This window comes from Erithacus rubecula, assembly GCF_903797595.1.
Source record: "Erithacus rubecula genome assembly, chromosome: 9".
Taxonomy (NCBI): domain Eukaryota; kingdom Metazoa; phylum Chordata; class Aves; order Passeriformes; family Muscicapidae; genus Erithacus; species Erithacus rubecula.
The window spans coordinates 10,487,997-10,505,347 of record NC_136660.1 but is presented as its reverse complement, the minus strand read 5'-3'; the positions used below and the strand labels follow the sequence as shown (position 1 = coordinate 10,505,347).

General features: G+C 39.1%; 1 protein-coding gene across 1 annotated transcript; it reads right to left on the bottom strand.

Moving 5' to 3' along the window:
• Positions 1–383: 383 nt before the first annotated feature.
• MAT1A (methionine adenosyltransferase 1A) lies at positions 384–17,320 on the bottom strand. Its single transcript, XM_079311957.1, has 9 exons — positions 16,991–17,320; positions 10,286–10,363; positions 9,667–9,789; positions 7,881–7,993; positions 6,182–6,325; positions 5,325–5,543; positions 2,229–2,411; positions 1,598–1,731; positions 384–1,144 (listed from the first exon to the last, which is right to left on the bottom strand). The coding sequence occupies exons 1-9, from the start codon at positions 17,082–17,084 to the stop codon at positions 1,042–1,044; spliced, it is 1,191 nt and encodes a 396-aa protein (XP_079168083.1). The 5' UTR covers positions 17,085–17,320; the 3' UTR covers positions 384–1,041.
• Between the last annotated feature and the right edge of the window lie 31 nt (positions 17,321–17,351).

Below are 17,351 nucleotides of genomic sequence, written 5' to 3'. Positions count from 1 at the left end.
TCACCCCTTGGCAGTGAGAGGGATGACCCCTGGCAGTGACAGGGATCACCCCTGGCAGACACTGGGATCACCCCTGGCAGACACTGGGATCACCCCTGGAGCCACCTAAGGCTCAAGAGGAAAAATTATAAAAATAAATACTGTCTAGCCAAACCTAAGAGTTACAAATAGTACTTTTGCACTGAATTTCCATTAATCCCATGGACTAAACAGTGATCATACATGTATTAACTGGGAAAGTAATACAACAATTTCAAAATCTAATTAAATTCAGTATGTTGGCAAACTAAATTCCTACAAGAGTAGAAGCAGCTGAGTTGAAATGGACCAATTTACAGCAACATAAAAAGAAAAACAAACATAGAAAAAGATACACCTTTACATACATGGTAGGAAAAAGCTTTTTATTCTATGATTGTTGTTTCATAGGAGAGCACTTATGTTTCAAAAACACAGGTAATTGAAACACCACAGTAACAGCACATATGCACAGAAGGTGATTTAAATATTCCATATATGTTAACATTTTTTATAAAGGAGGCCAAGTTACAGTTAGGTGATATTCAGCCTTCTCCCATCAAAGCAGCCCCCAGCTGTATGCAATGCTAACTCCAGTAAGGAAATTGGACCCCAGAATTTCCCATTGTCTAATTAGAAGCAACAGATCTGCTGATCCTTAGTCAGAGTTGGGAAATCATCTTCACCTTTGCCCATCAAAGGTTTGAGGTTCAGCTTTTGGTTTGAGTACCTGAGTCACACTTTGTCTTTATCCAAAGAACCAACACAGCAGCAGTTAACAGTAAACTGCATTTTGTTGTCTTATGTCGATTAAAAAAACAGACTGTCCATTATATCTTAGATAATGAACGACACTGAGGGTTAAAAAAAAATCAATTTCCAAGAAAATAACCTTTTTTTTCTTTCCATTTAAAATCTAAAATTCCTTATGTTGAATATAAAGCTGTCAAATTTTATTTTCAGAAGTATCCTCATCATTAGTAGTCTTCCTTTCGGTTTTTAAAAGGTTACATGTCACTAGTGTCAAAACACAAGTTTTTTAGGCACTTCCCATGAGAATTCCTGTCTTCCAAAGTGACCATAACAGGCAGTCTTCTGGTAAATGGGCTTTTTTAGATCCAGATCCCTGTGTGTATAATAAAAAGAAGGAAAAAATTTTCATTTTAAGATACTTCCTGTTAACTACTGTTAAAATCCTGATGTTGATATCCATCCCATCCCCTTAGGCAAGCAAGTGTATTCTGGGGATAAAAGGATACCAATGAACATGTTCAATGGAGACAATAATGTGACAACACTACCTGAATGTCTTTCATGTACTTAGGGCTATAGGAAAAGGCCTTATTATTAAGAATTATTAGTTGTAATGGAAAAGATGAAACAACCTTGAATTTCTTTAGTAAATCAAAATATACTTTTTTATGAGAGCAAAGTAACTTAAAATTCTTGGAATGCAAAAGTTGTTTTGACTTCCATACATTATAGAAGGCCAGACCTTCAGTAACAGCTGAAGATTTTGCAAGAAATAATTTCTTGGAAGCGACTACCAGGATATTTTCCTTTCTGTGTGTTTCTTTACCTGACAATGACTCCAGGCCGAAGATCAAAGTTTTTGTGCACAATGTCCAGCAGCTCTTTCTCTGTTTTTTGGGAAGTTCCATAAGTGAACAGTGAAATAGACAGTGGATGAGCAACCCCAATGGCATAAGAAACCTGTGGGGGAAAAAGGCACCTTAGTCAGCCAATAAACACAGCACCTCAGGACAGCAGTGGGCAGCAGAAGAAAGCATTAATTTATGAATCATCTTATGCAAACTACAGCCTCTCCTTCACTTCTCATATCTGCACAATCTGTATTTGTAGAAAAAAGAAAACTTTGAAAATGCATTGGATGCATTTGGATTTGCAAATGGATTGCTTTCTCCCCCATTATCCAGTCACCCCATGCTCATTTCAATGACAGAGCGTCAGAGAGTTGAGGGCTCAACAAATACCCAGAAAAATAGCCAAAAGCTAAATGAAAAGTTCCATTTTCAAGAAGCCAACTGGCTATTACACATTATGGTGGGCTTGAACCAAGCACATCACGCCTTCCTTTACTCAAAAAAACCATCGGCAAGACCGCTGCAGCGGCTTTACGATGGGCATCCCAAGAAAATCTACAAAGGGAAAAAGGTTGTGAGAGGAGCAGGATGCTGAGCAAGCCTTACCTGAACCAGAACCCGGCGGCAGAGGCCAGCCTTGACCAGGGACTTGGCCACCCAGCGGGCGGCGTAGGCGGCAGACCTGTCCACCTTGGTGTAGTCCTTGCCCGAGAAGGCGCCGCCGCCGTGCGCGCCCCAGCCGCCGTACGTGTCCACGATGATCTTCCTGCCCGTGACGCCTGCATCGCCCTGCATGGGCACAAGCTGAGCATCACACACATGCACACACACACAGTGCCTTCCTTCAGAGAGCGGCAGCAGGGAGGGAGCTCACCACAGGCGTGATGGGCGCTGCAGGAAGGCACACGTGTCCCCAAGGTGCAACAGCGCCTCTAATTGCTCTTACAGACAGATCCTCAGGACAAGCCATTCACAAATTTGGTTAATCAAGCAAGATAGCTACAGATAATCAACCCACATAGCTACAGCATGCACTGCCTGTTTTAACTGCAATATGGCAGCTCTGGTTTAGAAATGACCTACCGAGTATCCTATTACAGAATATTGCTAAAACTCTCCGTGCCATAAAGCAGCTATTGAGAGATTTCACACCGTTTAAAATATGAAAAAAAGATCAATCCAAGCTTTCGTATCTTTTAGTCAAAATCACAAATTGTGTGAATATTAAATAGTAGATTCTTTTTTTATTTGCAGTCAAAGGTATGTCAGTGGTACCTTACAGATGATTACATGGACTTTGGCACCCCGACCTTCCAGTGCAGTATCAGAGATTGTTATATATGTACTAAAAACTGCATTTCCAATCCCAAAATATTTATATAGTCTAATTTAAACTGTACACAACAGGCATGGAGTACTACCTACACAACACAACATGCAGTTATAGGTAATTGAGAAAGGATCTCTTCTTTCTAAGAACAGATACTTAAGAGATGAATATTCTAAAATATTAAATAAGGAAGTGCAGATAATATTCTAGTTGCCTCCAGCTATCCTGACTGCTCCTCACATGTATTTCATATTCTCATTTGATCTGGGTTAGCTAATCAGCATCAGACTAATTTTCTAATTTCTGCAATTTACTAAACCCTTAAACTTTCTGGTGTGAAAGAAAACATGTTGAAATTTTAAATTCCTCTGAATCCTGTGCAGGCAGATTTGAAATTCTTGCCTCAGAATGTCATGCAACTAAAATTCAACTGCTGGAATGTTTGCATGGCAAACACAACTGAGGAGTCAAAGTTTTTCGTAGAAAGACTGTGCATATACACAGAAGTAAACCTTTGGCACTGTTTGTTCCATTCTGCTAAGAAAGCACTGAGATGTAAATCTGGATTTTAGGTAGCTGAGCATGTATTAAAGAATCCTGTCCTTGGGGTTTTTCTGCTTGTCTCAAACCTTAATTTTTGATGGTGCAGATGGTTGCAATGAGAACACCTTGTGTGTCACTATGGCTGCAGGGGTGAGTGAGAGGAAGAATAAATGGACATGTGAAAGACACCCCTTGTTTCAAAGGTGCTGAACAAGAACAAACACACTTGTAATGTGTGTGGAAGTCATAGTTGTGATGAGCTGTAATGTCTGTCCTCATCACACCAGCAGTATTGCTGGTAGGAAAATGATGACAGCAGCAAACCTACTCATTTTGCCATAGCCAGAATTCAAGGTTCCACCACACCCCAAAACACAAGATGGAAATCCCAAGTGAAATATTTGTATTTTCTTTAGATGAACTGAGCTGGAGGTAAGAAAGCCTCCTGTAGCTAGCCTTGTTAAAAATAAAACTAAGTAACACTCTTCTGAAAAATAAGCAGAAAGCTAAAGCTGTTAAAGTCAAGAGGAGAAATAGTTATTTTCTGGTTGCTGCAATGCCATTGTAAATTGCACAAGTGATGATAGCAGTCACAAGGTCATGGACACACAGGCAGATTGACCCACTCTGAGTAAACTTAGCCCAGGTTTAAAGAGCTGTAAACAGACACTGTGACTTGCCTCGGTTTGTATGTGCAAATATATGCAACAGAGCTCCAGCACAAGAGAGCAGCAAGGGTATTCCTGGCTGGCTTATCACTTCTACATTTTAAATGGATGCAGTTCAATACACATCTGAAAGATTTACATTTTTAATGGGTGCAGTTCACTGCACACATAAAAATTTTCCTATGTGTAGCCTTCTTTTTGTATGTAGCTTTGATTGCTGCCTTGTTTAATTCACTCTAAGTTACAGCTCAAGTTTGACTCTTCTTTTATGCATAGTCTAGGATGTCAATGACACACAAAATTACAGTGATACAACCCATTGAACTGCATAAAAATATTTTTTTTTCTAGCATCAATAATTGTAATGATAAATCTCAACATCTTCCTACCTATTACATGGCACTAATGTAAAAAGAGTGCCTTAGAAATATTTCCAGAAAATTCCAGTAAGTGGATGAATTGGTAAAACAAGGGGAAAACACTGTCTACTTGGATTTATTGTAAAACTGAACCTAATTTCAGGAAGGAGCTTTGAAGGTTTGTTGTGGTAGTTCTGAAGGCATCTGAAGACTAAAACATTCATAATGGTTGGTAAATTTGTTTTCAAAAGCTAAATCTCGGAACTGCTGGTCCTACAGAAAGTGGAAGTTCTTCCTGACTTTGGTGATCAAATTATAAATTCTATCTCCTGCATTGCCTAAAAGTAAAAGGAACATTTATTTCCTCACCAGAAGAAACCTTATTTGGGCTGATTTTCAGTACAGATGAACACCTTCAGCTTTTACTGGTGTCAGGCAGAGCAGTGAGAGCTATGTAGATCTGAAAAGCAGGTTCACTGTGAGAGAAGTAAAGCTTCTCTTGTCCATCTCTCTGTAAGAAGTGCTTCCCATGAGGAAGGACTGCAGATCTCACTCAGTGCTGCTCCCCAGAGGGTTTGAGGAAACCCAGAATTGGGCTCAACACTCTGCATGCAATGGAAGATTGGATGCAGACCTGCCTGCCTGGCCACAACACATGTACAGTATCTCCAGGCACTCAAAGGTTACTTTGGCATAGGATACGTGGAACCCTGGGCCCTTCTCCCACATCCAGGAAAAATCTTGCACTGGGCAGCTTGCTCCACACCCTGGGACAGAGACCCCAAACAGACACAGCACAAACCTGAGGCCCTCCAATAACAAAGCGCCCGCTGGGCTGAAGGTGATAGACAGTCTTGTCATCCAGGTATTTGGCAGGGACCACGACCTGGATGACGCGCTCCTTCAGGGTCCTGCGCATGCTCTCCAGGGAAATGGTCTCGTCGTGCTGCACGGAGATGACGATGGTGTGGACACGCACGGGCACCACTGCTCCGTTCTTCTGCATGTACTGCACTGTCACCTGGGCACAGGGGCAGGGGGGGACAACAGAGTGACATCAATGTCCCTGCGCTGGGCATCAGTGTCCCTGCCCTGGGCATCAGTGACACCTGTGCTGCTGCCAGGCAAGATGCCAGTGCTGACATTAGAGTGAGCACTGCTCACAGGAATTCCAGGGTATGAGAAATGCATTATTTACTCACTACTTTTGTGATATGATAAAATAAAAAAAATAGCAAAAATCTCAACTCAGCAAGGACAACTTGATTCTCTATGGAATCACCCAAAACGTCTTTCAGGCGGGATTTCCTTCAAAACTCTCAAGCCTTAGAAATTTATGTTCTTGGTGCATCTTGAAAATATCAACCTGAACCCCTAAATACAAATAAATCCTTTGGATGTCACTTTTCCAACAAGCACAAACCACTGTAGCTCTGAAGGGTTAAATGTCCCTTCACTGGCAGCTGGTGAAGTGCTCTGAGACAAGTGACCCACGTTCCAACAGCCAAGGAGACAAGGTCACAAGCAGTGCAAAAGCTTTATCTGCTCCTTGTAGATGATCCTGATATGCTGAAACACATCACCTGCTGTCTCCAAAAGATTTCATTATTTCTGGAAAGAAAAGGTGCTGGTTTCTGAACAATGCCTGGCAGTATTTACCTGTGTCTTAGAGTCAGGTCTCAGCCAAGGGAGCTCTCCACTTCGCCTGAGCTCTGCCAACCTGGCGTTCAGTTTATGAGCAAGGATAATTGTTAGGGGCATACATTCTTCTGTCTCATCTGTTGCATAACCAAACATCAAACCCTACAGGAGGAGAGAACATACTTCAATCACTGTTAACGGCACCACAACCAAAGGCAATGAGATTTCATCTGAAAAAAAGACTCAGTAGTATCCTCAGGTTTACTTTCTGCTGTTTTACATAGCATTGCAAGAAGCCAAAACTCAGATCAGGCTCCAACATGTTACAGTGTAATGAGAAGCAGACTGTGTTCCTAGAATTTTTCACTAGCCTGAAGGCTTACATGTTGAGCTAGAAAACTGGACAAAAATGAAGACATTTTTGTGAAAAAGCCTAATAGGTTCTTCCATAGAAAAAAAAAAATCTGCTGGAAAAAAACATTTCAGGATTATTCTGTCATGGGAAAGATGTTTCTAGTAGCCTGGAAATGTTCCAGAGGCTTTTATGTATGAACACAGACACACTCACACTTACTGCAGCTCACATCTGAAATTTCAGTGGTATGGGGTGTTGCACTCCATGAAGGACATACCCTTCAACAGTTTAAGGCACCTGCCTCAGATTTTTCAATGCCACATGCTTCTACTGTTATATATTATATTTATACTGGTATACATTACTTTTATGATTCTTTCATGTTCCCTGCATCAGATTATAATTTAATAAATAGAATTAGCAGCATTTTCTTTCTCCTCCAGTGTTTGTTGGGGGGGTGGGGGAAAAGGGAAAAAATAAACCAGGAAGGCACTTTGATCAAATGGAAAGTGAGGCCATCAAAGTGTCAAAGAAAGTCAAATCTCTTTTCATCTTATGTAGTATCATGTCCCCATGACAGCAGAAAAACCTTTTAATTTAGTTCTCAAGGGATTTTTTTAACAATTTTAGCTTAGCTCCTGGACTCTGATACCTGCACTTATGGTTCTCAACAGCACTGGTATAAACTATATATTACTTTGAATGATAACTAGTAAATGTTAAATTCACTCACATGGCATCAGTCACATTATGCACTTTTTATGTATTTCCCTCTTGGGAACACACCACAAATGCCTATATGTGTTCTTGAGCTTAAGAAATGCAATTTGGACAGCCTGAATTACATGGAACACCTATTACAAGAGCTACTTCTAGGAAAGAAGTGAGAATTAAAATTACTCTGGTATTCATTGTATTAATGTTAAGGGCAGATGAAACATCACCTAATTTTTTGCTGCACAAAATCTCAACAGCTCTGTGAATTGCAAAGATCCTTTGTTTATTCCATGTTACACAGCAAGTCTAGCAGCAAGATGAATGGTTGATGAACCTAAAGCTACACAACAAAAACATGAAATACATAAGCAAAAAATCTTTGCTGAGTTCTAAAGGAACCTCCTCAGCTACTACAAACTGCCAGAGCTCTTCTGATTTGCCTGGAGTTCCAAAACAACACCAGACAGAAGTCTGCTCTCAAGAAACCTACAACTGTTTCAGTAAAATTATGGGTTTTATTCTGGAGAAAAGAGAAGTGTAGAAATATTTTGACATGGGTTTTGACATAAAAAATAGGGCATGGGGATGGAATAAACTTCTTCCTTTAAAACAGTTAAGGTATTTTGAATGTGATGCTGTGTCTACCTGATCTCCAGCACCAACATCCTCTTCATTCCTGTGTAGATGAACACCTTGGGCAATATCAGGTGACTGCTGTTCCAGTGCCACTAAAACATTGCAAGTCTTGTAGTCAAAGCCTATTAGGAAAAAAGAATAGCAGTGAATTAGCTTTTTCTGTCACAATTAAGGAAAGCAACATGGAACCAGAGGACAACATTATTCTGGAGGATACCACACTCAGAACTCAAAACCAAACTGCTATTTTTCAGTAAAATTTTTGTCAATACCACACTTGAAACCTTTTTTAGGATGGGATAGGGATTGGATATATAGGGTTTCCTTTTTTGCATGTTACTGATATTTTTTTCTTGCACTGACTCCCTGTGCCAAGCCAACTCAGATTATGAATTATCAGCTGCAGAAAAGTAGTCAAAAAGGTAAATAACGAGCCTCTACCAAATGAATACTAATAAAGTCCTGAGTTTTTCAGCAACTGAAGATTCTGCTCTCTGCCACATTATTTGTAATACATGCAAACCAGTGTCCCTATTTAAATTTCTCATGGGACTTTGCATGAACCCCAGAAAAACACCAGATTCAGATGTCAGATTCACAACAAATCAGGAAACGGGAATTTACATATTTTTCCAGGACCAAAAGTAAGATTTTAAAAAGAAATTGAAAGACTTACAGAAGATTGTGGCAAAATTTCCCACCTGTTCCTAGGTATATTAATAGTGGCATGCTTCTCTCCAAATCCAACCTTTCCTAGAACTGTAGCTATTGACAGCTGCTGACCAAACTCATGTTCAGCCAGTACAACATATATACACGTCCATATGCATATGATCCACTTGAATGCTCTTTACCCTCTTTTCAGTAGGCTATGTAGAGAAGAAAATTATATTTCTGTACATAATTGTTTGGTTTAGGGTTTTGGGTTTTTTTACTTCTAGAAATTGTTTTTTAATGGGTCACTGAATCTTCCCTCATCACTGTTGGATGTTTGGATAAAAAAGAGATTTATGACCTCCTAGATTTGCTTGTTTTCTGAAAGCACTGTTGCTGTGTGATGGTGGAGACAAACTGCAGCTGACCTGCTGTAATATTCTCCCACCACAACCTCCTGCAAATTTGATTGCAATTGAAGGACTGCAGTAAACAACATAAACCAAAAGTTCTTAAAACATACACTTCCCTGTAATGGAATATTTGGAATATTTCTACTGTATAAACAGATACATGCAAATCAGGAAGTGAAATGAGTCTGGTGTCCTTTTCATCATTTGCACATCTCACAACCTAGGTCTGGACCACACACTGCTCAGTGTAAAAGGAGTTATTCAGAGCTAACACAGCACCCTGCAGTGACAACCACCTTTACACCTGGGAATTCTAAATGTACTGCAGTACAAAAACACAAAGGTACTGTGAAATTAATTGTTTTCTCCTCTCTCTTTTGCACCAAGATGCAACAATCAGCTTGTCAAATGAAAAACCAAGAGTCAAGTTCTTGCAGGTTTGGAGGAGTGGTAGATTCTATGGTTCATGTTGCAGTTAACTATTGTGGCCAAATACCACAGTTCAAAGTATAGTCTGCCTACTCTCAATTCAGTTTTAACTAATAAAAGGCTTTTACTTACTGGGTAAAGCCATAAAGTGTATCATGGAGCACCATGTAAGCAGCTTTCACACAGCACATTCAGTTTGTATCAGGCTTGCTAAAGCCCCTGTAGGGAAGTGGTGACAGACCTGTTTTGCAGTTGCCTATTGCTTGCTCTTCCACGATTTCATGAGTTTTTCCACCAACCTTTAGCTGAATCATCATAGCCAATATGTCTAATTGCATCTCGGACAACTCGCTGATAATCCACAATAGCACGAGAAGTGATCTCTCCACAGAGCAACACCATTCCTGTCTTACATACTGTCTCTGTAAAGAGAGATGAAAACAGGATTACAATAGCAGAAAAGCCAGCCACTAAGATGAAGGATTCTGTGATGATGCTGATTTTGAGAGATCTATTGGATACGTACAGTGCAAATCCTTTATATCCTTTTTTTTTACCATTATAACTCCACCTATTAAAAATTATTTTCATATTCACCCATCTGTCTGAAAGCAAGGAAGAAACTAATATGTCCAATTTACAAATGGGAAAGTCAAAACACTGAGCATGATTCAGTGATATGCAAACCTGTTTTTTCCTGGACAATTCAGTCCACACACAAAATCAATGGCTCTACTCTTCTACAGCCTGCTTGGGCTTCAGTCTTTACAAGAACTTCTAATGTTTCTTTTCATCTCTCCTCTTGAAAACTAAAATTCTTATGTCCCTTTTGAGAGTGAAACGAGCTAGGCCTTTGCAAACATCCTAAAAAAAGAATGTGACTGTGTGATGATTAAAGCAAAGCAGCAAACAACTTACCACAAGCAACCTTGGCATTTGGGTCCTGTTTGAGATGGGCGTCTAGCACGGCATCACTGATCTGATCACAGATTTTATCTGCAAGACATCAAAGCTGTGATTCAAAACCACAGCACTCAATGCAGAGCATGGACTGTTTGCATCACTTTCAGTAGGCACTTCAGAGAGGAATTCTTGCTTTGCTTACTACTGGCATATTTAAGGTAGCTAAACAAAGACATGTTAAACACCATTCCAGCAAACTCAGTAGACAGAGTGGGGAATTTACCTATAGGTGTAAACTAAGTAGAACTTTATCTGTAGTTTTCTGAGCTTAGATGAGAAACAAGCATGTAATGCACACTTAACTAACTTAACTACACACTTAATAACCAGAGAGGTTAAGAGGTTTTACTTGCAGCTTTCCCCTTCCCTAGCACCACCAGCTCTGCAAACCAGTGGTGCTCTAGTGGAACAGTGATGTTTCACCCCCAACTTCCCTCACCCCAACAGAAAGTCACAATGTACCTGACCAACACTGGTGGTAAAGCCTGAGAAAGTGTTTAGATTAATAGAGACAAAGCACAGCTCAGGGGAGGGCTGGGTTTTGGGCTGCTTTTTGTCACTACCTACCACTTGGCAATGTCACCTTCTAATAATCCCTGCAACTCACCTAAGGCAGTGCAGGGAATACACACACAGAAGCAAAGAAAGGGTTACCAGGTGAAGTTTGCCTGAGGTAAACCTTTAGCTGCATTCCAAATACAAAGGTCTCAGCTCAAGTTTGTCATAATGGTATTTTATGTTTTTCTTTCTTTATTTTCTAATCTTTAAAACAAATATTGAATCTTAATCAAATAATCTAGCTAATCTGATGGACACAAAAGGGTAGCACCCATAGCAAGTTCTTCTGCATAAAAATGGTTAATTTTCTTATATAATGCAATTTTGTTCTTTAAAAATAGGTCTACTATTGCTTTTAGATTTTGACATAGCAAGCTGTGTGGCAAAATAAATTAATCTCCTGCCTTGCCATTTGCAACACAATCTGTTGGAAGTGTTTTGTAAGTCTGTCACTAGAGGCTTTTAATACACTTAAGCTGAAGTAAAAATAAATTCTCATTAATTTTCATTACGAAAATGTACATTTAGTTAAGAGGGATAAATCAGGGACTGGAGAATTAATGTGATTCTGACACTCTGATCTCCCATATTCACTCCCATCTCACCACCTCAACACCAAAAGAATGAACACAAAACACAGTTAGCAAATGTAGGCTGCATTGGAACTTTCAGCCTTGCAAGAACTGTACATGGATTAGGATTACTAAATTTGGGACAATTATTACCAAACAGGAATCAGACACCATTATTGCAATTTAATTAGATGTCCAACTGAACCTTGTGTAGCAAACCTGGGTAAAAAGGTAGCAGGAGTGATTAAAATATCTTTGCTTTCTCTCTTCCAAGTTTTCAATTTTATAAGGAAAGATATCCTCATTATCAAGCATAAAAGCAAGAAATACTGACAACAATAGGCAATTTTTTATTACCTGGGTGAGACAACAGAAAACTGGGGTTAGAATGGCTTTTTTAATGCAGGTCCAAAAGCCAGCAGCAAACTCTAGTGACTGGGACTGCTTTGTAGTCTTTTTTTCACCTCCAGAGTTTCAATGAACAACCTTTATTTCTGTCCTTGCTCCACATGAAGCATGTCTCACCTGCATCAGATGCCACCATCCCACATGTCTGAGTTCCCTGTATGGCACATATATTGTATGCACTCTTGCCAAAACACTCAAGAAGGGTGTTAAGAAGCCGTGGGAATGCTTAGGACAGAATGAGAAGAATGCCCTAAATCAGAAAAGTCTATCTTACAGGGTGAAATCAAACTCAATCTAGTTCTGAAAGGCTGAAGGAAAGGCAGTCTACCAGAGGAAACTCCTACAGGTATTGAGATCCTGGTCCCTAAGAACATAAAAATACTGTACTGAGAGAAAAGGGTTTTTTTTCCTGATGGTATATGATGTAACTACAGTTGATAAATGAAAGCTAAAAAGAGACATAAAGATTCAAAAAGGAATATCTGAAGAGTGAGAGCCATGAAAACAAATCATCTAGAGGCATGCAGGATTCCTTATCCTTTAAATGTCTACATGAAAACTGCATATCTTTTTAAAAGGTATGAATGAAATTCAACTGCCATTTATTAGCTTGTTTGAAGAACTCTTAGTTGAAATATTATTATCTATGTATGAAGGTCACATCAAATTATATTTTGGAGATCCCTTCTGATCTGTAACATCTATGTGAGACTTTAATAAAATAAAATAATAGATTAGAATAATTTAATCTACTACACTTGGAGCATACCTTTACATTAAAATAGTCTAAGGCAGATCAGTTTGATAATACATCATATCTGATTGTTAGTGCAACCACCAGCAGTTCTAGTGCAACTGGATCCAAATCCAGACAGAGATGTGTCTATGAAGAAAGAGAAATCCAGCTGGATGATTGGCTGATTAATGTGTTAAATTAAAGGCATGTCTATTAGTAAAGGTCTCTGGTGTAAAATAAAACCAGGCATTCTATTTTTAGCAATGCTTAGCAGGCTTTGTGCACCCTTCATTATGTTATTTAGATGTCTCATCTCAACTGGCCCATTTCTGTTATTATCTAAGTGCAAGAGCTTAAGTTTGTCCACTATTTTTTTCCCTTTTTATTTTCTCTTCTTTTTTAGAAACAGGGAAAGCATAATGGAACACTTCTTGTGAGACATTATAATCTTAAAAATATATTTAATAGGTCAGAATTCAGTTCATACATATCTTCATGTCATGGATTGCTATCCAATAGAATGAATATTGCAAAAGGGGTATCTAAAATGAGTGAGCAGGCAAGTATTAGACAGTCACAATTCTTTTCATGAAATCCAACTATCCCACAGGCCCAGCCTTATGGCAGAGATGCCAACTAGCCATGAAACAGCTCTTGCCAACCATAAAATGAGTCTAGGGAGGCTGATGATAAACCCTACTCTAGATCCCAGTTGTAATACTAGGAAGGAAAGGAGGTGTTCAACAACAAAGGTGATCTCTGATAATTAGAAGGAAGTTCACAGTTTCCCAGATAGTTAAACATAAGTTTGTTACATGAAACTGGAGTATATAAGAGCCTAACAAAAGTTCTCAGCACCTTCACAGGAATTCAGTTTCACAGACTCGCCACACAGAGAAAAAAAAAACCAACAAACTATGAAGAGGAGTAAAAACTGAATATTTTATTCAAAAAAGCTCCACAAAGCACAGCAAAGAGGTAAAGTCAAACTTCTGGCTTTGATGGTGTAGTAAATATAAAAAACATGGAACATTTGAAATGGCAAAGTTGGTTTTCTTCAAAATCTGTAATCATTAATATTAAATTCAGTATTTTTAATGATATGCTATTTTTATCAACAGAAAAAAATTAAACTAGAATGTGAATTTTTATATTCCAAATATGGCAAATTGAGCGATTCTCATTTTTCTGCTAAAAAAATAACACAGGGAAGAAATGCAGATACTTTTCATAAGCATTTCATCCAAAAATCAGCTTTCCTACAAAAGACTTTCACTAGAAAGTATTCAAATACCTGCATTGTGCTGTACATTTTTCCAATTTAAAAGAACCCTTGAGGAATGCTAGTTGATAACTGCAGCAGTACTGGAATATCAGCAGTGTTCAAATGTCCTGTACATCTGTTCTCCTTGCTCAATGCACAGTTTACTGACGTATCATGCATATCATTAAGTATATATAATCTTAGATACAAGATATGCTGGACAGATCTGCATTTTCTGAAGGTTTTTTCATTCAAGATTTTTTTTCCCTGTGAATATCTACAAGATAAACATATGCTTTTAATATGGTTGAAAACCTGAGGGTGCTTTTAGAAGATGTTTGCTCTTATATTTTTAAAGAGATTCATTGATACTTTCTGGAAAACTAAATGGCAGTCAGTTTGCAGCCAATTCCACCTGAAGCCACACCAGACAGGGGAAGGAATTAATCCTTGGTGGTTTGACATCTGTAAGACACTGTGGGGCACAGAAACACACGATGCTTTTCAAAGCACCATGAAACCTGTGCAGCACACAGACACTATTGGACTAAGGAAAATGGAGCAGTGACAAAATACAGCTACAAAAAAATAAAAAAGTTCTCTTTTTCATGCTTCTGTCTGTGTGGTTTTATTATTATAATGAAAGGAAAAAGTCGTGTAAGTCCAGAGAGTTTGGAATTTACATCACTAAACGACTTAAAGATCTGAAAGGAAGTCCCAAATGTTATGCCCAAGGGATTTGGAAGAATCTGGAGTGAGAAGACAGCATAAACAGTCTTCTACAATGTCTTTGGGGTGCACAGGTAATACCTGTAGGTTAATTATTGACAGCTATTACTTACTTCTATGGAACCTGAGTTCTCAGTGAAACCCAGCTCTAGGCATTGCACAGATACAAGGCAGTTCTCTGTACACTAAAATAAATAAGCATGTAATTTCTCCTGCTTTGTGCATTAAGAAGGTCTCCATTAAAGCATTCAATACTCAGCTAATATAATCAGAACAATTCAAATTTCCACCAGACAAAGATCTTTACTTCACTCAATGCCCTCTAGCAAAATTATACTATCACATACGGAAGAGAACAAATCAAGAACACGCAAATTATCCATTTTGTATAAACAGAGGAAATCAAAACTCACAATAAAATTCTATTGCTACAGATAACATCAGAAGACCAACTACAGCCTTAGGCACTGGGCCTCATTTTAAGAAATAGCCAAGATTTTCCTGAGTGATAAAATCCTAATGGCATGTCTACACCTCTTGTGTAAAACCCCAGAGGGGAGAAGGGGGTTTGGCTGGGATGTAGAGGTGATCAATTTGCTGTCAGGAGCCAGAACTATCACTGAGATGATTAAGATCCATTGCTGATGCTCAGGAAAAAGAATTTGCAGGACAACCCAGAGTTACTTAATGCCAGCCTGCCCTCCTTTGATCTGGAAAATCTCTTATCTTCCCTTTGCCATAGGCATTAGGGTTTTCAGTACCCTATGTGAAAATTTAGGCTGTTTAAGAAGGTATAAGCATCCCTGCCTTGAAAACACCTAGGTAAATTTCAGTTTTCCACTGCCTCTAAAATAAACCTCCCAGGTTGGTACTTTGTGTCACACAGTTCCCAGAGAACTGCAGGCTCCGTCAGGTGAGACAAGCTGCAGAGATATCCAAGTGGTAACTGTGTTTCTCAAGTGCCAACTAGCATTTCAGCACAGGAGAAAAATAATGCTCCTGGGACTTAAAAGCTACTGAGGGCCAATTGAGGGTTTGGAAATAAAGGAGGGAATGTGAATAAGAACAAAAATTTGGCCAAATTCTAAAACAAGAAACAAGATAAAGAGAGGACTGGTAAAGAGACCAAGGGACAAAGCTAAATCTGGGAACTCAGCTGAACTCTCTCTGCTTGAGACCTTCCTATTATTGTCCCAAGCTGGCTAAAAAATAATGATTGAAGTAGCATAAATTGTGACTAGTTGTCTTTGGAAATAACATCATCCATGTTATTTCCAAAAATCACCACGCTGTATTATGTTATTTTTCCCATGAAACTACATAGCACTACAGACACTGTAGTGTAATTATATATAAATTTGACATGGGACATACGTTCCAAGGGCAAAATGCGACTGTCATTTTCTAACTGTGTTACATCAGAAAGAACCCCAACTGGTTTAACCTGATGTAGTTGCCCTCACATTGATGGAGATGTACTCAATTGCATCAGCCATGGATTTGATATGCAGTAATAAGTTAATAGAGAAGAATATCAAACTATAGACATAAAGTTCTCGTTGCTGACCTTTTTATCCTCTGTTATACATGAATACAGACCTGAAAAGCCTTATTACAGCAAAAAGTACAGGCCACCAAATTGGCTTCTTAAACAAATACACTTTTCAGGACATCAAATAGCCCATTGAGCCCTGGCCTCACTTGAGGGAACAGTTGCTGTTGACATAAGGTGTATGTTTATGGTGGATGAATATTTGTTTTCAATAAAATTGAACTAATCTCTGCTGACCATACATAAAGTTTAGCAAATAACTGTCCACTCTTTGCTTAAGCAATTCCATATATTGCATCAGATGATGGAAAGGGGTGGGAGGCAAGGGGCAAATTGATGACTTTGCCATGTACAGCTGCTGGGACCACTATAAAAAGGATCTAAGATAGGCTACTTAGGGATATTCCTGTCATGGTTGGGAGTCTTAGACACTCCATATGTGCAGGACAGTTTCACAGGGCTCATAAAGATATGGAACTTGAGAAGCAAGCTATGCATTCTCATCCATATGTGAAACTCAAGCCTGTCAGAGATACAGTAGTGTCTCCACAAGAATACTGAAAGAAATTCAGATGAAAAGGAAGGAGCAGCAACCACAAACCTCACTGCCTTCCTCCACAAAGCCTGCAAAAGCACATGAACTCCTGCTGGAAGCACACTAGTGACAGCAATTCTACAGTCTGTACGGACAAAGTCCAGTAGACATAAAGTAGAAAAAGCACCCTGTTACAAGTAACTTCTCTAGTAAGACTAACACCAGGTGAATTCTTCTTTAGGCTTTTAAACACCTCAAATGAAAATATTATACTTTTTTAGATTTCTACTAGAGCTGACTTCTTACCTGGATGCCCTTCTCCCACAGACTCCGACGTGAACATGAAAGCTCCTTCATCATCCAGCGTGTAATCACATAAACCATCCACTGGCCCATTCATGGCTGTGATGCTTTTCCTGATGGATTGTTATAAACGGTGGTGGAAGAGCTCTACCTTCAGTGCCTTCTGTTCAAGAAGGCTCTTTATCAGCAGGACTGTAGCTGTCTTCACTTATTACCTCTTCAGCTGACTTGAATTTCAGTGTGTGAAAGCAGCAAGTGCCTGCATCCGTGCCTGCATGCAAGGAGTATGCATGTGCCTGAAGTCTGTATCCCTACCTAGCCTGATCTGTCAGTCCCTGAGCTGCTCCTATATATGGAAAAGTGA